General features: G+C 43.5%; 1 protein-coding gene across 5 annotated transcripts in view; it reads right to left on the minus strand.

The window, feature by feature from the left end:
* SETDB2 (SET domain bifurcated histone lysine methyltransferase 2) overlaps window positions 1-24724 on the minus strand; it is a 93785-nt gene that overhangs the window by 27546 nt on the left and 41515 nt on the right. For 4 of the 5 annotated variants that reach the window (XM_047755913.1, XM_047755911.1, XM_047755915.1 and 1 more), the window contains 2 exons: window positions 23634-23722; window positions 19593-22912 (listed from right to left, as the gene is read on the minus strand). In XM_047755913.1, the coding sequence (XP_047611869.1) occupies window positions 22795-22912; window positions 23634-23722 (207 nt within the window). In that variant the 3' untranslated portion in view covers window positions 19593-22794. Of the gene's footprint in view, window positions 1-8617; window positions 8740-19592; window positions 22913-23633; window positions 23723-24724 lie in introns of those variants that run through there. The other variant, XM_047755916.1, reaches the window with a different exon arrangement.

Raw genomic sequence — 24724 nt, forward strand, 5'->3', positions numbered from 1 at the left:
CACAATTTATGGAGTATTAGCCATAAAAAAGAATGAAATTTTGCCATTTGCAACAGCATAGATGGACTTCAAGAATATTATGTTTAGTGAAGTAAGTCAGACAGAGAAAGACATATACTGCATGTTATCACTTATATGGAGAATCTAAAAAAAACCTAGTGAATATAACACAGAAAAAGCATATGTCCACAATAAGACTCATATTCAGATGTTCACAGCAGATATACCCTACTATCCCCAAACTGGAAATAATGCACAGGGCTATCAGCAGGCACCTGCATAAAGATACTGTGCTTTATCCGTAGAATGGAATACTATGCAGAAATACAAAGGAATGAATTAAAGATACGGGAAATAACACGGAAGAACCTCCAAAGCCTGTGCTGAGCAAGAGAAGCCAAATGCAAAGAATACACACTGTAGGATTCCTTTCACAGAGACGAGAAAGACAGGCTCATTCATGCTATCCAGGCTGGGGCTGGGGAGGAAGTGACTGCAAGCAGGCAGGAGGGAACTTTCTGGGGAAACACTGTGGTCTTGGCGGTGGTGGCCGCGCGGTTACCTTGCTAGATACACGTCTCCGTCCTCTCCAAACAGTACACCTAATGGGTGCTTTTTAGATGTAAATTATACCAATGAAATTAATTAAAAATGGCAGCAAATTAACATGAACAGTTTACTGGAATAAAACATGACCCAACAGCGTTAAATCGCAGAATCGTTTAACAGCACAAAATAAACAAGCATGTAAACTTATGACTAACAGATTAAAAGGAGAAAATGTGAGACATGAAAACCAAATATAAGCTGAGAATCAGAGTCTTGTTATAAAGAAAGTTATTAGAACACCTGACCCTAAACCTGGGCAGCTTGAGGATTCGGGGGTAGAACTATATTAGTGTTAAATTCCTGGTGGTGATGGTTACGTTGTGATCACGTGAATGTGTGTGTCTGAAATACATATTAAAGCATTCAGGGGAGGCAACACATCCTGTCTCAATTTAATTTCAAATGGTTCTGCCAATGAAATAATAAACAATCTATAACTAGAAGAGAAAAGAGTCTTATTGGAGCCAAACTAAGGACTGGCCTGGAAGCCACCTCCCAGGTAACTCGGAGAAACTGTTCCGGAAAAGCATGGTTTCCAACACAGTTTTATATCTTGTCAAAACAAAGAACATTAAACAAGTCAAGGTTACATTTCTTCAAGGTTTAAGAAAAAAAAGAAAAAAGAACAGACTAGGCTATACACGGTGAGTCGGCATAGCCTTGGCACCTGGGAAGGGAGTCTTATCATCAAAGGAGTATCAGCATTGACGTCCAGAAAGAGGGGGCATTTCATCATTAGTTTTAACATGGACATGCCTTATTTCTGGTCAATGTGTCTTTTTCTCTAATAATTACAGCAGATGTACAATGTATGTCTGACAAGCAACAAACAGGCATTTTAGTTAGCATGTAATTCAAGTTAACTCATATAGAAGCCAGAATGACTTCTCTGTATCTCAATATACGTGAAAATTTCTTTTATCACTTCCAACAGAAAAGGTGCTTTGTACTATGAGTGCAACTTTTCTGTAGGCTTGAGATATTTAAAAAATCAATTAATGGAGAGTTCACATCGTGGCTCAATGGTTAACAAATCTGACTGGCATGCATGAGGACACAGGTTCCATCCCTGGCCTTGCTCAGTGGGTTAAGGATCTGGCATTGCCATGAGCTGTGGTGTAGGTCACACACATGGCTTAGATCTGGCATTGCTGTGGCTGTGGCGTAGGCCAGTGGCTACAGCTCCGATTTGACCCCTAGCCTGGGAACCTCCATATGCCATGGGTGCAGCCCTAAGAAGCAAAAAAGAAAAAAGAAAAAAAAATCAATTTATGTATATTAAAAAATAGGAGTTCCTGTTGTGGCTCAGTGGGCTAAGAACGCAACACAGTGTCCATAAGGATGCACATTCAATCTCTGGCCTTGCTCAGTGGGTTAAGGATCTGGCATTGCCACAAGCTGTGGAGTAGGTCACAGAGGCTGCTGGGACCCTGTGTTGCTGTGGCTTTGGCGTAGGCCAGCAACTGCAGTTCTGGTTCAGCCCCTAGCCTGGGAACGTCCATATGCCACAGGAGAGGCCGTAAAAAGAAAAAAAAGAAAAAAGAAAGCAAGCATCCAGCATTGTGCATGGACAGAGAAAAGGGGAAAGATCATTACAATGACCCAGAATATCATTCCAACAGATGCAGACAAAAGCATTTCATAAGATTCAACACTTTAGAACTCCTCAAAAGATGGTGGAATAGAAGTACTGGAGCTCAACTTCTCTCCTAAAAACAATAAAACTTACAACCACATGCTGAGCAATCTTCAACCAAGTGGACCAGAAACTTTCAAAAAGATATCCTACTCCAGAAGACAAACAGGAGGCCACATCAAGAGGGAGGAGGGGTGATTACGTGGTATAAGTAACCCCACACCTCCTGGTGGGAAGCTCCACAGACTGGAAAGTAACTGGTTCACAGAGATCTGAGCCCCACATCAAACTCTCACGTGTGGGGATCTGGCACTGGGAGAAAGAGCCCCTAGAGCATCTGACATTGAAGGCCAGTGGGGCTTATGTGCAGGAGCTCCACGGGACTGGGGGAAATGGAGACCCCATTCTTAAAAGGCGCACACAGACTTTCACGTGCACTGGGTCCCAAGGCAAAGCAAAGTCTCCAGAGGAATCTGGGTCAGACCTGACTGCAGTTCTTGGAGGACCTCCTGGGAAAACAGGAACATTGTGGGGGAAGGACATTGGAAGCAAAGCTCTTGGGAATATTTGTCAGCGTGCCCTTCTCTGGAGGTGGCCAGTTTGGGAAAATCTGGCCCCACCCATCAGCACTGAGAAGCCCCAAGCCAAACAACAATCCAGGTGGGATCACAGCCACACCCCTCAGTAAACAGGCTGCCTAAAGACCCCCCCACCAGGCACATAGCCACCTATAATCTCACCCAGAGACAAAGCCCCACCCACCAGAGGGGTTAGAATCAGCTCCACCTATCAGTGGGCAGGCATCCGTCCCTCCTATGAGGAAGCCTATAGCAAGTCCCCCATATCAACATCAGCCACAAGGGGGGCAGACACCAGAAGTAAGAGAGGCTACAACTCTATTATCTGTAAAAAGGTCACCACACCAAAAACCTGTAAAAATGAAAAGACAGAGAACTATAACTCAGATGAGGGAGAAAGAAAAAACCCCAGAAAAACAGCTAAGTGATCGGGACATTCTCAGCGTCCAGGAAAAAGACTTTAGACTGTTGATGCTGAAGATGATGCAAGACACTGGAAATAAACTGGAGGCAAAGATGGATAACTTACAGGAAACACTGAGCAAAGACATACAGGATATAAAACTTAAACAAGAAGAGATGCAAAATACAATAACTGAAATAAAAATTCACTAGAAGCTGCTAACAGCAGAATACAGGAGGCAGAAGAATGAATAAGCAAGGTGGAGGACAGATTAGTGGAAATCACAAATGCAAAACAGGAAAGAGAAAGAAGACTGAAAACAAATGAAGAGAGTCTCAGAGAACTCTGGGACAATGTTAAACGCACCAACATCCGTATTATAGGGGTGGATGAAGGAGAAGACAGAGAGAAGGGGACAGAAAAAAATATTCCAAGAGATAATAGCTGAAAACTTCCCTAACCACTCACTCAAATCCAGGAAGCACGATAAACCCAAGGGAGTTCCTGTCATGGCGCAGTGGTTGATGAATCCAACTAGCAACCATGAGGTTGTGGGTTTGATCCCTGGCCTTGCTCAGTGGGTTAAGGATCCAGCGTTGCTGTGAGCTGTGGTGTAGGTTGCAGACGTGGCTCGGATCCCGTGTTGCTGTGGCTCTGGCGTAGGCTGGCAGCTACGGCTCCAATTAGACCCCTAGCCTGGGGACCTCCATATGCTGTGAGAGTGGCCCAAGAAATAGCAAAAAGACAAAAATAATAATAAAAAAATAAAATAAACCCAAGGAGGAACACCCCAAGACACATATTAATGAAACTGACCAAAATTAAAGACAAAGAGAAAATACTGAAAGCAGCCAGGGAAAAGAAACAAATAACATACAAGGGAACCCTGATAAGGTTATTGGCAGATTTTTCAGCAGAAACTTTGCAGGCCAGAAGGGAGTGGCATGATATATACTTAACGGGATAAGAGGAAAAAACCTCCAACCAAGATTCCTTTACCCAGCAAGGCTCTCATTCAGATTTGAATGAGAGATCAAAAGCTTCACAGATAAGCAAAAGCTAAGAGAATTCAGCAACACTCAACCAGCTTTATGACAAATATTAAAGGAACCTCTCTAGACAGAAATGGCCGCAACAGGAAACAAAAATTCCACAAATGACAAGGCTCACCAGTAAAAGTATATATACAATAAAGATACGAAATCATCCACGCACAATTATGCCACCAAAATCAGAAAGTGTGAGGAGGGTATGAATGCAGGACACTGGAGATACACTTGCAATTAAGAGAACAACAGCTTAAAACAATCTTGTATATGTATAGACTCTTATATCAAAACTTCGGAATAACTGCAAACCAAAAATCTACAACTGATATCCACACAAATAAGAAAAATCAATTCAAACACAACACTAAAGATAGTCACCAAACCAGAAAAGGAGAGAACAAGAGAAGAAGGGAAGAAAAAAGAGCAACAAAAACAAATCCAAAGCAATTCATAAAATGGCAATAAGAACATACATATCAATAATTACTTTAAATGTTAATGGAAGATTCAATACTTTAACTTGAAGCAAACTAGAAATAAAAGGGAACTTCCTAATTTTAATAAAGTGAAAGTATTAAAAACCTCAGGTATACACAAATTTAATGATAAAACCTTAAAAGCATCCCAGTAACATAAGAACTAAGACAAGGCTCACTACTTTAAATGCTTCCAATCACCACTGTAACCCAGTGTTCTAGAAAAATGTAGTAAAACAAAAACAGAAATTAAGAGGCCCAAAAATTTAAAAAAAATCTTTATTTACGTATGAGAATTGTCCAAATAAAATATCCAGGTGAATGTGACTTTTAGACTTGAGAGTTTGTCAAGATTGTTGGGTGATATTAAAAAAAAAAAATCTACAGTGTTTGTGTATACCAATAACAGCTCATTTTTAAAAAGTATTAGGAAAGGTAACAAAACAAAACCAAAAAACCAAACCCAGGAATAGGCCTAACCTAAAGTTCTAGACTTCTACAGAAAAAAAAGTGCAGGACATTTTTGAAATTCATGAAAGAACACTTGGGTAATTGGAGAGAGAGACCCGGCTAATGGATAGAAAGACTCGTATGTTATAAAGGTGTCTATTTTTTCCCAAATTCATCTATAAATTCAGTGGAATTCCAGTTAAAATTCCAATAGAAATTTTTGTGAAATCTGATACACTGATCACAAAATTCAAAGTGTCAAAAAAAAAAAAATATGGGAGTTTCTGTTGTGGCTCAGCAGGTTAAGAACCCAACTAGCATCCATAAAGATGTGGGTTCAATCCCTGGCTCCTGGGTTAAGGAGCCAGTGTTGACATGAGCTGTGGAGTAGGTTGCAGCCATGGCTTGGATCTGGCATTGCTGTGGCTGTGGCGTAGGCTGGCCACTGCAGCTCCGATTTGACCCCTAGCCTAGGAACTTCCTTCCATATGCTGAAGATGTGGCCCTAAAAAGAAAAGAAAAAAAAAAGAAGAAGAAGAAAAGAAAGAATTTCTTAGGAGAAAAAAATTCTACAAATTATAAAGGAAGATGATGAATGTTAATTACATTACAAGTTTCTATATGACAGAGAACACTATAAATAAAATTAAAATCCAGCATATACAATAAAGCATAAGAATTTATTTATATATAAATACATAAAAGCAAAACCAAGATCTCAAAGATAAAGCATAGTCCACGAACACAAGTCAGAGAAATAAAAAACTCAACTGCACAGAGGCTCAGCAAACAAGGATCAAATCCACTAAGTCATCTAGGAACTGCAAATGCAAACAAGCAAAGACCATCTCACACCCATCAGAGAGGAGAACATTAAATCTCAGAGTATCATGACAGACAGCGAACCATGGATCCAGAGAATGAAAAGAAAAGCCACAGATCAGGAGAAAATGCTTGTCAGATACATATGATAAATGATTGTACCCAAAATATAAAGAGCTCTTAAAACTTAATAAGAAGACAAACAACCCAATTAAAAATTGGACAAAAGGAGTTCCCGTCGTGGCGCAGTGGTTAACGAATCTGACTAGGAACCATGAGGTTGCGGGTTCGGTCCCTGCCCTTGCTCAGTGGGTTAACGATCCGGCGTTGCCGTGAGCTGTGGTGTAGGTCGCAGACGCGGCTCGGATCCCGCGTTGCTGTGGCTCTGGCGTAGGCCGGTGGCTACAGCTCCGATTCGACCCCTAGCCTGGGAACCTCCATATGCCGCGGGAGCGGCCCAAGAAATAGCAACAACAACAACAACAACAACAAATTGGACAAAAGATCTGAACAGACAACAAAGAAGACAGAGAGATGGCAAATAAGTACATGAAAAGATGCTCAATGTCACATGTCATCTATGTCATTAGGGAATTATAAACTAAAATACAAACAACACAAATTCTCATTCATTGCTGGTGGGAATATAAAAATGGTACAGCCATGCTAGAGGACAGTTCGGCAATTTCTTACAAAATTAAACATTCTCTTACCATCCCCCCCAAAATAAATAAATCTCATAGAATCAAGTGTTGACAAGGAAGAAGAGAAATGAACTCAGAAACAACGGTGGACGTCAAACTTGGTCCAATCCCTTCGAGAGCAACTTAGCACATGTGATGTGCAAAACGCTCCTCTCCTGTGGCCAGCAGCTCTGCTTTGGGTTATGTGCACCAGACCAGAGGAACTCTACCATGAATTAGGAGACCCAGGGAAGGATGCTCCTGACAGCCAGCCACATAAAAAACCCTGGAAAACCCAAAGTGTTTATTCCAGAGTAACTCCATGGTGATTACAGTCATGAAGTGGAATATCATAACAATGAAAATTAAAGATGAGAGCTACGTTTATCAATATGCATAAATCCAATAACACAGAACTTGATAGAAATGCTATGAAGTCCAAGAACATGTAAAACAAAATATCTTGTTTATAAATACTTACATATGTGGTGGGTGAATAAAATTAAAAACGCAAGATAATACAAACCACAAAATGTGTGATGGCAATTACCTCCGGAGAGGAAAGGAATGGAGAGAAGAGAGCAGAGACAAGTAGAGAGTCCTTAACTATCTATACAAAAATACATGAAAATAACTATTGAGCTGAAGCAAATATCACATAATATGACTTTATACATCTGGGTGAAATGTCTATGGGTATCTGTTACATTTGAAATATTAAAATATCTTTGAAAAGCTTATCATAATTTTTTGTGTGTTTGATCAGTTATAAACAAAATTAAAAGCAATCATAAGGTATTGAGATCTGAAACAGTTTAAAATTTGCTCCCCAGGAGTTCCTGCTGTGGTGCGATGGGATGGGCAGTGTTTTGGGAGTGCTGGCACGCAGGTTCGATCCCCAGCTCGGCACAGTGGGTTGAGGATCCAGCATTGCAACTTAGGTTGCAAAGCCCTGCTGGGACCTGATCCCTGGCCTGGAAACTCCATATGCCTCATGGCGGCCAGAAAAGAAAAAAAACAAAATACAAAAAAACCCTGCTCCTCAAATCCCCACTTAAAAAGCCCAACAGGGTTATTCTTCGTGTACCATGTACATGTATCTATTTTGGTACCTCCTTCTGAGGTAGGAGGTAGATGGGCCCCCTGGGCTGAGAACAGCTGGTCCCTGTTACCAGGCTGAGTAAATTGGGCCTTGCTTTTTTCTCTTTGACACGTCAAGGAGAAAGTTAATGGTAGGAGCTGAGCTCTGCTGGAGTGAAAAGATAAGAAGAGCACATCAATCACGCCTGGGGTCAAGGGGAGCCCCCCCCCCAGGCTACACATGCGCAGAAGGACTCCGAGCAGCCAAAAAGGGAGGGGCGCCCAGCCAAAATCAGTCCTGATGACGCCCCAGACCCCTATGCTCTGGAATCCATCTCAGCCAAAAGATGGGCACACAGATCGGAAAGGGCCCCGGGTGCGGTCAGCTGTGAGAAGTAAGACAAGATAAGTGGCCAAAGGAAAACAACGACCTGGAAGATCTGTCCCATGCAGGTGATTTAAATCACCTCCCTGGTGAGCTCCTCGTTCGGGAGGGCACCGGGCCCGGCCCTCCTCTTTGGGGTGCGTTACTGTCTTGCTTCTGTCTTCAACAAACGACTTTTCTGTGTGCTCTCCCACAAGTTGTACTGTGACTAAATACAAACTTTGTACCTGCATGTATGGTCTCTGCCTCCTTGAAAGAGGAGGGCAAGAATCAGGGCAATTCTGCTTTTAGCCTCGAGCTAGTCAAGTGGCTGGGATTCCTGGTTGTCACCCAGGCCGCCCAGGTTCGATTCATGAGCAATGAAGATCTCGCGTCAAGCCATCACTCACGGCTGTCTCTCCAAAATCATGTCCCGAAAAGGACGCACGTGTTTTCAAGTAACTTACCAAACAGTTTTCATGAGCAGCTAAGTCCTCCGACTGTGAAAAGTACAGGACGCTATAGTCAAGGTCTTCGGGGCAGAGCGCACATGTCCTTTTTTGCAGTTTCTCTGCGACGTGAAAGACACCTATAAAGTAATATCCTTGATTAGAAATGGAAAAGTGGAATTTCTTGTTCTCCCTAACTCCACTACCTTTTTTTTTTTTGGTCTTTTTTAGGGCTGCAGGTGCAGCGTGTGTAAGTTTCCAGGCTAGGGGTCGAATTGGAGATGTAGCTGCCAGCCACAGCCACAGCCACGACAGATCTGAGCCACATCTGTGACCTACACCATAGCTCATGGCAACGCTGGAGCCTTAACCCACTGAGCAGGGCAAGGGATCGAACCCACATCCTTGTGGATACTAGTTGGGTTCCTTACCGCTGAGCCACAAGGGAAACTCCTCCACTACCTATCTTAAAGTAGAGGACAGGGCAAAAAAAAGTGGGATCTACATGGAAAAACAACTTTGTATTTTTTTAATGGCTTATTTAATGAAAGAAAAAAAATTCCTTTAACATATCTAAACATAAGGAAAACCTTTAAGAAACATAAGCATGATTTAGGGAGTTCCCGTCGTGGCGCAGTGGTTAACGAATCCGACTAGGAACCATGAGGTTTCGGGTTCGGTCCCTGCCCTTGCTCAGTGGGTGAACGATCCGGCGTTGCCGTGAGCTGTGGTGTAGGTTGCAGACACGGCTCGGATCCCGCGTTGCTGTGGCTCTGATTCGACCCCTAGCCTGGGAACCTCCATATGCTGAGGGAGTGGCCCAAAGAAATAGCAAAAAGACAAAAAAAAAAAAAGAAACATAAGCATGATTTAAATACAAAGCTTTTAAAACATTGCCTTACCCAGAGTAAACTCAATAATAATTATTGGGCTCCTGTCATGGCTCAGGGTAACGAACCCAACATGAGGACCTGGGTTCGATCTCTAGCCTCGCTCAGTGGGTTAAGGATCTGGCGTTACCGTGAGCTGTGGTATAGGCTGCAGATGCGGCTAGGATCTGGCATTGCTGTGGAGTAGGATGGCAGCTACAGTCCGATTCGACCCCTAGCCAAGCAACTTCCATATGCCGAGGGTGTGGCCCTACCAAGACAAAAATAATTACAAATCAGTGAGAAAACAATGGTGTGTTCAAGAAATCATGCTCTGATTAACTACTTGTAAAAAAGAATTCAGATCCCTATATATACTATATTCAAAAATAAATTGGGGGTGGAGTTGCTGTCATGGCTCAGTGGTTAAGGAATCCGACTGGCAACAGTGAGGTTTCGGGTTCCACCCCTGGCCTTGCTCAGTGGGTTAAGGATCTGGTGTTGCTGTGAGCTGTGGAGTAGGCCGGCAGCTACAGCTCCAATTAGACCCCAGCTGGAAACCTCCATATGCCGCAGAAGTGACCCTAGAAATGGCAAAAAGACAAAAAGACCAAAAAAAAAATTGGGGGTGAATTAAAGAAGTACTTTAAGTGTGCTGTAGTGTAGCAATATAATAAGGAAAGATACATGAAGGGAGGAAACAGTTTTTTGTTTTTTGTTTTTTTTTTTAAGAGAGGAAAGAAAGGACAGGAACTTAAGGAGAGCCGGGAAGAACAGGAAGAGGCACAGAGGGAGAAAAAAGCCAGCTGTTCCCAATATCCCATCAGGCACATCAGTTTCTGTGTTTGCTATTAATTTTGGCCCTGAGCATCCACGTAGCAATTCTTTGCCCTTTCCAATGCTTATCCTCTTATTCATTTGGTTTTCTGTAGGAGAAAACACTTTCAATTTTATCTTCACATTTTAGTTTTGAAACAAAAATTCATTTAACATTCATTTAGTTTTGAAACAAAAATTCATATAAATTCATTCATAAAACATCAATTTAATGATATTTTAATTTAGAGGAGGTTACCCACTTAAGCACTTTCTAAATCCCGGGCCCTTCCCCCGCCTTTTTTTTTTTTTTTTTTTTTTACTCAAAAGGGTAAGATCTTGGCAGCTCTCTCAAATTACATCCTGCATCTCACAGTGTCAGAGATCTCACTTTGGAGCTAGCATTTACTTAACATTCAGATGAGTTTCTTCTTTAATTACCGTCTGTTCCCTGGATTTGGTCCGGCTTAGCAGGGCCACAAATTAGTAATCCTCTGCTCCCCATCAACCAAGAAAAAGGGAGATTGGGATAAAACTCTTCAGATGAGGGGAAATGGGCTCCCTGCTTCTTTTCATTCATCTCAAACCACCGGAGTTGGAAGCACCTTGTGTCACTGAGCTCAGAGCCACCCCCAGAAACATAACATGAGCCACAGGTGCAACTGAAGAACTTCTAGGAGCCTCAGGTGAAACTGGTGAAGTGAATTTTTATCAAGTCTTATTCAACCGAATATATCCAAAATACTAGCCTTTCAATATTTAATCAACACAACAATTACAAATTCATTCCTTTGTGCTGAGTCTGTGAAGCACAGTGCATTTTGCACTTACAGAACATTTCAGTTGGACTAGCCACGTTTTCAGGGCTCAAGAGCCACAGGTGGAGAGTGGCTCCTCTACACAAGAGCCCAGCAGAGGATATAAAGAAACACGGGAAGTTCCCTTGTGGCACAGCTGCAGTGGGGCTCGGGTTTGATCCCTGGCCTGGGAACTTCCACATGCCCTGGGTGTGGCCAAAAAAACCCACAAAAAATGTGAGACAGCATTGTTGCCTGCAAGAGGCTTACAAAATAAACACAGTGACCAAAGAGCAATTAGGAAAGTAAGAGAGTACTCGTCACCAAGTCACGTAACTGCTGAATGGGAAATACAATACACGCTATGGACAGAGGCGGAAACGCCCTCTGGGGTGGAGAGTTGTCAAGGACGCTGGTACAACCTGGAGGGAGAGGAAGGGGGGTGCAGGGTCAGGGGGACCTCGCCGACGGAAGCGGCGATGTGGGAAGAGGCCAAGGTCTGAATGGAAGAAAGAAAACCAGCCAGGTTGTAGAGAAGAGTTGGAGCAAAGGAAGCTGGAAACGAATTTGAGAAGCAGAGGGTGAAAGGCTGCCAGGAAGTTCTGAGCAGGAGATCAACGTTTTCCAAGAGTTGTTTTAAGCTCCATTTCAATACCCGCAGAGAAACACCTGCACCTGGTTAGGAAGGCTGGCCATTACAATGCTGTCAATTAGTCCTCAAACAAGTGCGGACCCCAAAAAATGATGCCTGCTGCCACATGCCACGGGTGCAGGCAAAAATAAATAAATACAAAACTAAAAAGTTGCCTGCTTTTTCAGTAAATAACGAAGGTGGCCGGCCGTCGGCCACCGCAGCACCCGCCACCTATGGTGTGTCCTGAGGGGAAGTGAGGATGGAGAAAAAAGGGATACTGGCCCCGGATATTTAATATGCATCTCTAAGGAATAATTTCGGTGGGCCCAGACTTTTCAATATTCCCATACGGAGAAAAGCTCTCCAATCAGTAAAACTCGAGATGTCTGTTTTTGTGATGAGCAGTAATCTTTTGATGTTGGGCTACATGTTTGTTTGCAGCAAAAACTCCTTTCCGTCCTGATTCCTCCCTTACTTCTCTGGAACAGATCCTGAGAGCTACGTCAGAGGCTGGCTCCCAGGTCGTGGTCCTCGGTGAGGTCCCCGAATAAAACATAACTCGCAATTTTTAGGTTGTGCGTTTTTTCTTTGGTCGCCGTAAGTTTTATTTCTACTTAAATCCCAAGAAGGTTATTTTAAATACCTTGAAAGAAGATTATTTAGAAGAAGAAATAGGCATGGGCAGTGAAGAAAATTGTGGAAAAAAAAATGAGGCGTCTGCTTAACTGACTTAAAACCATAAAGGTACAACGAGGACGGAACGTTGATGGCCATGTCAAAAGGGAGAACACAGGCGTTCCCGTCGTGGCGCAGCAGAAAGGAATCTGACTAGGAACCATGAAGGTGTGGGTTCGATCCCTGGCCTCGCTCAGTGGGTTGGGGATCCAGCGTTGCCGTGAGCTGTGGTGTCGGTTGCTCTGGCTGGGGTGTAGGCCAGCAGATGTAGCTACGATTTGACCCCTAGCCTGGGAACTTCCAAATGCTGCAGGCGTGGCCCTAAAAAGCAAAAACAGAGGAAGAACATGAAGTGTAGAAAGAAGCGGGTCATCAGCTGTAACTGTATATGTATTTAGAGAGAGAGAGAGAGGCCGCTAACGTCATCTCCAACATCTCCTAAGATACCCTAAGATGGCACGTGCATTTCTTCTCTGGCACCGATGTCCTCAGCCCATTTTTCTCTTGGGTTAGTCACTATTTTTCTACTTATTTATAAGAGCTTGTGATGTGACCAGAATATTAACTCATTAGTCATATATGTGGCCTTGTTGCCTTGTTTATAATGTTCTTTGATATATATTTAAATGTTTTATTTGATGAACTATATCAATCTTTCATGGTTTCTCACTCTTGGGGAGGGGAACTTAGAGGAGACTCACCTCTAGTTTCCTCTAGAATTTTAATCTTTACATTAGAATACGAACTGAAATTTGGGAGTTCCCGTCATGGCGCAGTAGAAACGAATCCCACTAGGAGCCTTGAGGTGGAGAGTCTGATCCCTGGCCTTGCTCAGTGGGTTAAGGATTTGGCATTGCCGTGGCTGTGGTGTAGGCTGGTGGCTATAGCTCCACTTGGACTCCTGGCCTGGGAAGCTCCATATGCTGAGGGTGCAGCCCTAAAGAGACAAAACAAACAAACAAACAACCTAACTGAAATTTATTTATTCTTTTCTTTTTCAGCCATACCTGTAGCACATGGAAGTTCCCAGGCTAGGGGTCAAATTGGAGCTGCAACTGCTGGCCTATGCCACAGCCACAGCAACACCAGATACAAGCCGCATCTGTGACCTGCACCACAGCTTATAGCAACTCCAGGTCCTTAACCCACTGAGCAAGGCCAGGGATTGAACCCAAATCCTCACAGACACTATCCTGGGTTCTTAACCCTCTGAGTCACAATGGAATTCCTAAGAAGAAATTTACTTTATTGTAAAGTCTGAGACGGAGATCTAACTTATCTTCATAATGGCTAACCACTGATTTAAAATCATTTTCATATATGTAATTACTATATATATTTAGGTCTGTTCCTCAAACTCTTCTGTTCCACCGACCTGTCTGTTCCCCCACTAATACAACACTTCACAATTTTCAATGCTTTAGAATATATTTTAATATTTGACCACACAAAACCTCCATCCTACGATGAAAATGGGAAAAAATATTCCAATATTTTATTTACCTTGGACCCAAAATTTACTTTGATAAAATACTGTGTTATTTCAAACACTCGCACTGGACATTAAAACTTGTAAAGCATAGGCTAAAAAAAAAAAAAAAGGGTCAGGCAATTAAATTACTAGTTCTAAAATTCCCTAATAAAAACTATGATAATGTCTGACAGGACAGGCAGCAGCCCCTGGTGTGTAAGGACAAGGCATGTTTGCTGTGTCGCTCTTTCCAGTGCAAGGCTGCACCTGCAGACAGGTGAGCTGCAGCGGGCTGAGCTGTCAGCCTGTGCTTGCTCTGCAGGCTGTCTGTGTGGGCTATACTCCCAAGTCTGAAGGGTCTTGGCAGCTAGGAATACAGTGCTGGTGGCAAGATTACTGCGTTCTGATCTGGAGTTTGCCGTGACGATGGACAGAAACCCCAGGTGAACACACAGCGTCCCCCGAAGAGCTTTTTTTTTTTCCTGCTAAAACACCCCCTCATCACAGTTTCCTAAACGATCTTGGCAATCCTAACTTGTTTATTCTTCAAGTCTGGAGGATCACAGACCTATCTGTAGTTGGGAGAGTGATATTAAAGGCTTTCACACAGACGGCTACCCCTCACGTCGGAACGCTTGTTACACATTATTTGAAATGCATGGACCAAATATATTTGGATAACTTGATATCCTTCATCTGAACTCAGGAAATGTATTGATTCAGACGGTGAGGGACAGGTGTGTCACGGGGGCCGGGGCACTTTATGGACGAGTCCGTTGGTCTCCATCGGTAGCTGAGCAGGAACAATGGAAATACGTAGGGCTCTGCCAAGGTCCTTCTACTGGATCTAGCAGGCCTGAGGATTCAACAAGAATTCTCCAAAAGTGAAACTGGCAGCCAAGAAAGGTTCCACAGAATGAAGCTGAAGAAAAACTATAAGTTAAAAACATATGAACTATGACTAACTCAAACCAGCACAGGGGCAGTCTCCCTCGCAATCTCTAGGCCAGCTCCACCCGGGAAGGGATTGCCAAAGCCAGAGCCTCTGCAGGGGTGTCTTCCCAATGCTTTTCTCCCCAGGACGGTCCTCAAGCCCACCAGACAAGGGAAATCCACCCAGAGGCTAGAATCTGGGGTAGTCAGATAAGATGGCCAAGGAACACGGTCCACCACTGAAGAAATGAGTGAAACTGATGGAATGAGATACACTGACCCTATACTACCATTTACAATCCCTCTCCAGTAGGGGGAGGTCCATGACTGGCTGCCAATTCATGGAGCTGGCTTGGAAACGCCTTCCTCTCTTCTCCTTTGATCAAGAGTTTGCACTGCAGTTTACTATTTTAATGACGTATTAATGATGGGAGAGGGAGGGCTCTTCTGCCATCGTATATCAGATGTGTAGAAATCGACTTTATGACTGAGTCCAGGGACGGCATAGCGGAATTGGTTGAAGACCAAAAGAGAAGAAGAGACATGACCTACAGGCTTGGTCATGGACTTGGCCTCACCACACTGTCTCTGGATGCTGTGACTGGGTATAACTTTCGGAGAACACTGAATGTGTATTTGGGATGGTCAGCAAGCATCACGGGAGACGGCTTCAGCATGTACAGAGGAAGAAGGACGTGGGTCCTGTAGGACAGCGAGGGGCAGGCAGCCAGGGAAGAGGAAGTTCAGGGGGCTTCTTTAGGGCGTCCACCTGGCTCACAATCACAAAGAGGGATGACTGCCAGCAGGCATGTTTGTACTCCGTGACTCTCTTTCCCTAGGCACAGATGACAGTCCCAGAGGGCCAATCTGCCCACCTCCCAGATATAGAGAATTCAGAACAGAAGAGTTTAGTTCAGATTGGGATGGTTTCTTGAGGGAGATGTAAACACTGGGAAGCTGTGAGCTACAAGAAACCCTTTTCTTTTTGCCATTTCTTGGGCCGCTCCCACGGCATATGGAGGTTCCCAGGCTAGGGGTCGAATCGGAGCTGTAGCTGGTGGCCTACGCCAGAGCCACAGCAACGCGGGATCCGAGCCACGTCTGCAACCTACACCACAGCTCACGGCAACGCCAGATTGTTAACCCACTGAGCAAGGGCAGGGACCGAATCCGCAACCTCATGGTTCCTAGTTGGAATCGTTAACCACTGCACCACGACGGAAACTCCTTTTTTTTTTTTTTTTTTAAATCCCATTAGTAGACAGAAAACCAAGAAAACCAGATCAAAGAAAGAGAAAAACAAAGCAGATATGCTGAGTGCTGTCAAAGTTTATGATGGCTTCTCGGGTCCTGGTTCCTGGCTCTTTTTGGAAAATGCTATCACATCCATGCTCCTGGGGTCTGATCTCCTTGCTTTCCAGGAACACGCATCCCCTTTCTTACGTCCCATCATGTTGACTTTGTACTACTTGTAGCCAGCAAGTCCTAATTAACACTGGAAGTCCCATGACCTGACCTCTGGGTAGGCGCATGTGTGTGTGGGTGTGTACATGTGCATTCACGAGTGACTTCTTTTTTTGTCTTTTTGTCCTTTTAGGGCCACGCCAGCAGCATATGGAGGTTCCCAGGCTAGGGGTCAAATCAGAGCTGTAGCCACCAGCCTTCACCAGAGCCACAATGCCAGATCCGAGTCACGTCTGTGACCTACACCACAGCTCACTGCAATGCCAGATCCTTAACCCACTGAGCAAGACCAGGAATCAACCCGCAACCTCAAGGTTCCCAGTCGGATTCGTTAACCACTGAGCCACAATGGGAACTCTCGCGAGTGAGTTCTGACAACAGTGTGGAAAGTGGCCTGCCTGCCCTGTCCCCACTGTCCTCTACCTGGTCCCTCCTGGTCATCTCATCTCCCTGCTTCTGCTTTCCTCGTCATGGCTCCACTTCAATCTTCGTGCCAGTGATCTCTCTAAAATGTACATTGGCTCACATTTCTTTCCTGCTAAAGACTCTTCTCTATCCCCTGAAGAATAGAAGCCAAGCTCTCTAGTTCATTCTTTTAACAAATACTTAATGAGAATCCACTATGTATTGTTTTAGACACCAGAAATAAAGCAGGGAATAGATGTGAATTTTTTTTTTTTTGCCTTTTCTAGGGCTGCTCCCTCGGCATATGGAGTTTCCCAGGCTAGGGGTCTAATCGGAGCTGTAGCCACCAGCCTATGCCAGAGCCGCAGCAACGCAGGATCCGAGCCGCATCTGCAACCTACACCACAGGCTCACGGCAACACCGGATCCTTAACCCACTGAGCAAAGCCAGGGATGGAACCCACAACGTCATGGTTCCTAGTTGGATTCATTAACCACTGAGGCATGACGGGAACTCCTAGATGTGAATTTCAGCTCTCATAGAACTTACATTTTTGTAGTAGAGACAAACATCAAACAAGTATTATTTTTCAGGCAAGGGTTAAGTGTTACGAAGAAAAACAGAGCAGGGGAAGGAAGGGTAGAGATTAATGACGGTAGGGGAAGGGCTGTTCTAACAGCATGGGCAGGCAAGGGTGTGAGGGTACATTTGTGCAGAAACTTGAATATGGTGGGAAGGTGAGAAATGGGCTGCAAAGAGAAAGACTGAGACTAGTGCACTAGATGGGAGGCAAGGAGGAAAGAGAGGCACAGAGGGTGGCACTAGGGTTTTAGCCTGAGCAACTGGGCAAACAGGATGGGGAAGACTGGTGGTGGCTGAGCAGGTTTGGAGTAAGTGGGTGTGTGTAGGCAAATGGGAGTTTACTTTGGGATATAACCAATTCGAGGTCATTCCAGGCATTGATGAAGTTGGTTATGAGTCCGGAGTTTGGGGAAAAAGTCAGGACAGAACCTCATCCTCAGTAACTCATCTTGCATTCTGTATACACACTAGCTAAATGAAATAGCCAACTGCCTGGCTTGTGGTTGCCACATCTGATGTTTTTTAGCTGGTGCCTTTAAGACACCAGACTGGCTGGTGTCTTCACTTGTTTGGACTGCCTTTTCAACCTTTCTACCTCTGACTGGACTGGGCATATAGAAGTGCCCAGGCCAGGGATGGAATGAGAGCTGTAGCTGCCAGCCTACATACACTACAGCCACAGCAACTCTGGATCCAAGCCACGTCTGCTACTTACACCACAGCTCACAGCAACGTCGCATCCTTAATCCACTGAGGGAGGCCAGGGATCGAATCCTCGTCCTCATGGATACTAGTTGGGTTCCTCAACCGCTGAGCCACAATGGGAACTCCAACCTCGGGTTGAGACTTTTGCCCTTTAAAACTAAGATAGGGCTTTCTTTGAACTGAGGAATAGGCTGAGTTGGAGCAGCATCTCATCTGTGTCTCTGCAGGTCACACATGAGTAGCCTATTAGATTCATGTGTGACCTGTTCTTAGCAGGTCACACATGAGTAGCCTATTAGATTCTTCAGCGCTGAGCGAGCCTAACTCATCTCTGCAGCCCGCCACGTGGCCCTGAGCCTGCAAGTGGTAGGAGCTCTCCAGCTGTTGTTGAAGCGCAGAGAGGAGCCCACTCAGATTTGCCTCACTTAAGGAGAGGGCCACAGAGGACCTGAACTACTGAATGGGTGTAAGGGAGTGGTTCCATAACGTCACATTTTCAGTGCGAACTTTCCAAACTGCTTCCTGAGTCCCAGCGGACCCCTTCTCTTCTAGAGGGGGCCACGACCAGGCTACCTCGGCCAGAGCATCGCTCCGGCCGCACTGTTTGGGGGGTGGGTGGAGCCGCGTTGGAAGAGTAAACCCACAGGCGTTTCCTTTCGTTTCCCTGCTCTCGTTTCGCTTCGGTTTCGGTTTGGTCCCAGCGCAGCAGGGCTGTGGCTGTCCTATCAGCGGTGGTCGAGCTGAACCGAAAGCAAACACCCCTCCCTAGAAGCCGCAGGGTACGGTCTGGGCGCAGAGCCGGGCGGTGGACGCCCAAAGGCCGAGCCGCTGCGGAGCTAAGACCTGCGCGCCGCGTCGCGAGGCGGGTCCGGGGGCCCCCAAGTGGCGGCGACTAGAGGGCGGCCCTGGGCCCGGACTGTCGCAGCGGGACACCGCCCGCCCCTCCCGTCCCGCTTGGTACTCACCGGTCGGGAGCGGGACCCCGTCCTCGGCCGCGCACCGGCCGGCCCGGGCCGCCTTGGGATCAGAGGGCCAAGCAGCGTCCATGGCTGCGCCCTGCGCCCGCGCCGACGGAAGTTCCTTTTGGTGAGATTCGAAATTCGTGCTGATTTATTTCCGCTGCCCGGGGAAAGTCCCGCAGGAAGCGACGCAAAGGGTTTGCTGGTAGGGTTTTCAAACGGGAACTCGCAACTTCTCCAGATCCGAGTCTGAATTCGATTTTTTTGTTTTTAAAGCACGCTTGGCGCTCCCCACCCTGCCCCCACTTTCCGAATGGTTGGAGGAGAGGTGGTGGAAGCCTTTGGACTCAGCTGGAGAAATGACTGCTTTTCTGAGGGTCTACCCATTCTTTTCTTATTTTTTTAGGGCCACACCGGTGGCTTAGGGAAATTCCCAGGCTAGGGGTAGAATCAGAGCTGCAGCTGCCGGCCTACGCCGCAGCCAGAGCGACGCCCACCCTTAACCCACTAAGTGAGGCCAGGGATCCAGCCTCATCCTCAGGGATACTAGTCGGGTTCATCACCACTGAGCCAGGACAGGAACTCCCAGTTTACCCATTATTTTCTACAAATGTATCACACCAAGTTTGACCTAAGTAGGCCTAGCATAAAGTGGACGCAGAATTAACTGAGCACGATTCCATTTGCCAGTTGCAAGTCTTTATTTTAGCACCCATGGGGTACACAGCACCATACAAGACGAGGTTTTCGGTGCATGGAACAAATACACATGTAGAGAACATGAACGCATATAATTAAATTACAGCCCAAAAGTAAGTTGTTCTGTAAAAGAAGCATATAACGGTGGTTTGCTGAGTAACTAATCAAAGGAAAACCTCCTGGAGGTCTTGCTTTTTGAGCAGGTTTTAAGAAGAGGAAATGAGGCAAATTGGGGTCAGAAAAGAGAAACAATATTAAAAAGGATGACTTGGATAGTCTTGACAAACATAGAAATGAATTACAGAAGCAAGAGTGTGGAGCTGTGAAACAGGAAAAAAAAAAAAGCAGGCTCTGGAAGCAACTTTTCTTTTTTTTTTTTTTTTTTGCTTTCAAGCCAGCAGGTGGAAGCATACTCCTTGCCAGGTTAAAAAAAAAAAAAAAAAAAGCCCTAAAGAGACTGAATTGGAGATTAAATAGCCCAGCTAGGTCATAGCAAAGCAGCTGAAGAGCCCCTTCCCCCACTCTCAGTTTATAATCTCAGCTTTTCTGTGTTCCACTGTTAAGTGTGAGCTGACTGCCAGGATCACTAACTGAGGAAAGCCTAAAACATGAGGTACAAAAACCAAAGGAAACATACAGGGAAAACAAAGAAACAAACCTTGGAGGTCACAGAAATATAGATATGAATGCCTGTATGTGTGTGTTACATGATAAAGTATTTTCAAAGAGATAAGATACTGCAACCATGAACCAAAAATAAGACACTACTAAAGAAAAAATATTCAGAAAAGAGCTCTAGAAATTAAAAAAAATGAGACCAGCCCCCTCTCCCCCAAAAAACCCAATAAAATACGCCCACCACAATAGACAAATTGGAAGATTAAGTTGAGTATATCTCCCAGAAAGCAAAGCAAGAAGAAAAAGCTGGAAATTAAAAGATAAAATTTAGAGAACCAATCCTGGAGTTCTAACATTGGGATAATAGGAATTCCAGAAAGAGAGAACAGATAATGAATCATTAAAGAAATAGTTCAAGAAAATTTCTCTGCAGAGTTCCCTTTGTGGCTCAGAGGTTAATGAACCCCACCAAAATCCATAAGGATTCAGGTTTGATCAGTGGGTTAAGGATCTTGTGTTGCCGTGAGCTGTGGTATAGGCCAGCAGCTGTGGCTCCCATTTGACCCCTAGCCTGGCAACTTTCATGTGCTGCGGGTGTGGCTCTAAAAAAAGAAAAGAAAAAAGAAAGAAAATTTATCTGAACTGAAGAACAAACTTTTCAGATTGAAAGACTGCACCAAGCACCTGGTACAAGGGATGAAAATGGACCCTTACTGGGAACAGAACACTGGGACAAAGAGAAGGCTGTAAATGTGAAGAGAAATAAAAACTGGTCACATATACAAAAGATTGAGAAGAATATCATCTTACTTCCAATAGTCACCCTAAAAGCCAGAGGTGAGAACATTTTCAGACTTCATAGCAGCAACACTGGAATCTAGCAAATGAGTTTGAAATTGGGCATGGAAGCTACTCAAGAATTCTATGCCAAAACAGCAGTCAAGTGTTAAGGGTAGAATAACATGTTCGAACATACAAGGTCTCAGAATATTTACCTTTCATTTTTCCTTTTCCAAAGCTACGGGAGGATGTGCTTCACCAATATATGGGGATAAATCAAGGAAAAGGGAAATAATGAGATTACTAGATTTAACTAGAAACAGGTCTGACGGGGGAGAGACAAAGCATCTCTAGGACGCTGATGGAAGATGGTGTCTGTGAACCAGTACAGACTGAAGAAGATTAAGGTGTCAGATTTCGGCACAAAAATATTTTCCGTACTTATCAAGTGCCTTCATTTTTAGTGTGTTGCCTAAAATTCCTGCATCTTTACTGTGAATAAATGGACTTCTCAACTTTCCTCATCTGTCTATAGGATGTTGGGTTATAATTTTTTTGCTCCATTTCCTATCTCTTTGGTTTTCTACTCTCTAAACCAATTTCAAGTTAATATTTTTAAGAAATTATGAATTTTTGTTTGAAAGGTAACCAAATGAAACACGGAATCAAGTTCAGAGAAAAGAAAAAAAAAAAAAAACCCTCTAAAATAGAACTACTTTTTATTACCCTGGTTCCAAGGCAGATGTTCCTGGAAGCCAAGTGTATGTATCTGTTATGGATAAAATTAGCTTTAACTTTAGGAAATTCTCATCCCCTTTCCCCTAGACAATCATGGCTAGATAATCTATAGCAAAGTTACTCTTTCCCTTTTTTCGGAAGAAGATAATTTGCACTTCATCCCTAGGAGAGTCCAAGGGTCTGGATTCAGACTTTGTAGCTCAGTAGAATTGTTAAGTGAAATTCTTGCTCAGCACAATCTCTTCTGGCCTACATGAGCCAAGTTTGACTGTTCTCTCAGTTTCTTTTTCTTTTGGCTCTACTCTATCCAGAACAAATGTATTCCAACTCCTTCAAGTTTCTATTCCCTCTTTTCCTGTCAATGTACTGAAAGAGTAAAGAGAATCTGTGGAAAAGAAATTTCCTCTCAAAGAGCGAGCCAAAGCCTTCCCCACAGGACAGTTTCTTCTCCTTCTCACTCGAATGGATTGATGGGACAGTGTTTCATGGAGCCAGATAGAGCTTCTCTAACTAGCACTAAATACTTGGAAGTAAAATGCATGAAGTTGGTCTCAACATATTCTTCAGGCTGTGTTGCCCACCTTATGGCTCACAATGGTAAATTATTTGCCAGGAATTAAACATAAATAAATTTTGTAGGTAAAGATGTGAAAGTTGGCCCTTTGGGCCATGAAAGTGAAACATAATAATTACAAAAGCAGTAACAAGAGCTGAAATCAATTGTGACCTTTGTTTTTCTTAATATATAATTTATAAATAAGTTACAAATTATATAGAGAGGTATTTCATATAAAATATACATTTCCATCCAACTTGTGTAAAGTTGAACAGCAGTAAGAATAAAGAGATACCCTATGTATATGAAAATGTCCTTATTTTGTTCCTACCATTTCTAAGTAATGCAAAAGAACCCCCCAACAAGGGTGAACTGAGAGGAATTCTATTAATAGACCACAACCTAAATTAATTCCAGTGACCACTGGAGATTCTTTTGCATGGCTCTAATTTCAGCTTGATAAACTAATTTTATGAACAGGCATTAACTAGATTTATAATATTTTTTTCCTACACTTATTAACCCCACATTGGCAGAGGATTTCTTTCTCAGGCATAGTCCCAGCTTCATAACCATAGTCCCATGTTAGTTCTGTTCTTGCTTTCACATACCTAGAAAGTAGAAATTTAAAAAATAATCATAAATTACCCTGAATAACTACCAAATGAACCAATTTTTTTTTTTTTTTGGCTGCGCCTGTGGCATGTGGAAGTTCCAGGGCCAGGGATCGAACCCATACCAAGCAGTGACCCTAGCCACAGTAGCAACAATGCCAGATCCTTAGCCACTAGGCCACCAGAGAACTCTGAACCAAGTTTGATTATATCAATGTTCATATTGCTATCATTATCCTCAAAAATATGGTTTACTCTCTCTCTCCAATACTCATTAATCAGGAATGCTCTTTTATTAAGAATAATCATTTGAGTTTTATTTCAAATCTACTAAAATCCTAAGAAGAAACCTGTGCAAATCCACAAGGAAGGAAGTGTATTTTGCCAACAGTGGAACCCGGTAATGTGATGTGGCCTGTGGTGTGGTAGTTGGGGGTAGATGGGACTTCAAGGATGCAGCACTCTGCATCATTTATCCCCCGAACTGAACTGGCTGGGACCTGCCATCCTTAGACTTTTCAGGCATTAATTCTAAGAGGCAATCAGAATTAAAATTTCAGCTATTTAAAATTTTATTGACTATAAACAGCTTGGGATAACTGAATATTCTAGGGTACCAGATATTTTGGGCTATAGCATATATCTTATTTTGGTATTTTTCTACTGTTATTTTGAAAGTCACAATTTCAAAATTAAATCGTATAAAAATTTTTCAAACCTGTTGGTGAAGAACGCCACCAATGGGAAATTTCTGTCATGTGTTTCTACAAAAACATTCTGTACCAAAAGATTTGGGCAACAACTATGCTGTTAAAAAAAAAAAAACACAGAGGTTAGACATAGTATAAAGTTTGATACCTTGTTCTTTGAAGCATTAGAATACCATTCTATTTCCAAAACATCTCACTTATTTTTATTTCCTTTTTTTTTTCCTGACTGGTATAGAAGCACCATGGCTCCTTATAATTTTGTTGCTGGTAGGAATCCATTTAGAAAAGCCTGTTCTGACACGCATACATCTTGCCAGTGCATACGCAAAATGATACATACCCCTACAGAAGATAACCTGTCGATATTTACCATTATTTATCATTATTATAAATGCATTTATCTTTGATTCAACAATCCCATATCTGGGAACATGTTCTACAGATATATATGCACACTTATCTATGTGTAAGATTATTCACTGAGCATTGCTCTTAATAGTGAAAGTTTGGAAACAACTCAAATTCTATCTAAAGATGAATGTTTACATAAGTTTTGGAATGTCCACATATTGGAATTCTATGTAGCTAAAACGAAAACAAAGAGAATGAGGAGCTTTGGATACTGATACAGAAAGATTGCTGGGGTATATTATTCATTTAAAAAATAATGTGAGGAGTTCCCATCGTGGCGCAGTGGTTAACGAATCCGACTAGGAACCATGAGGTTGCGGGTTCGGTCCCTGCCCTTGCTCAGTGGGTTAACGATCCGGCGTTGCCGTGAGCTGTGGTGTAGGTTGCAGACACAGCTCGGATCCTGCGTTGCTGTGGCTCTGGCGTAGGCCGGCAGCTACAGCTCCGATTAGACCCCTAGCCTGGGAACCTCCATATGCCGCAGGAGCGGCCCAAGAAATAGCAAAAAAAAAAAGACAAAAAAAATAAATAAATAAAATTAAAAAAAAATAATGTGTAGGACAGTGAATATAATATACTATCTTTTATGTAAGAGGCAGAAATAAGAGCACATTTATATTTACTTACATTTACATAAAGAAACTGTAAGGAAACACTAAAAATGAACTTATTATAGAGGACAGAATGG

The sequence above is a fragment of the Phacochoerus africanus genome, chromosome 13 (assembly GCF_016906955.1).
Source record: "Phacochoerus africanus isolate WHEZ1 chromosome 13, ROS_Pafr_v1, whole genome shotgun sequence".
Taxonomy (NCBI): domain Eukaryota; kingdom Metazoa; phylum Chordata; class Mammalia; order Artiodactyla; family Suidae; genus Phacochoerus; species Phacochoerus africanus.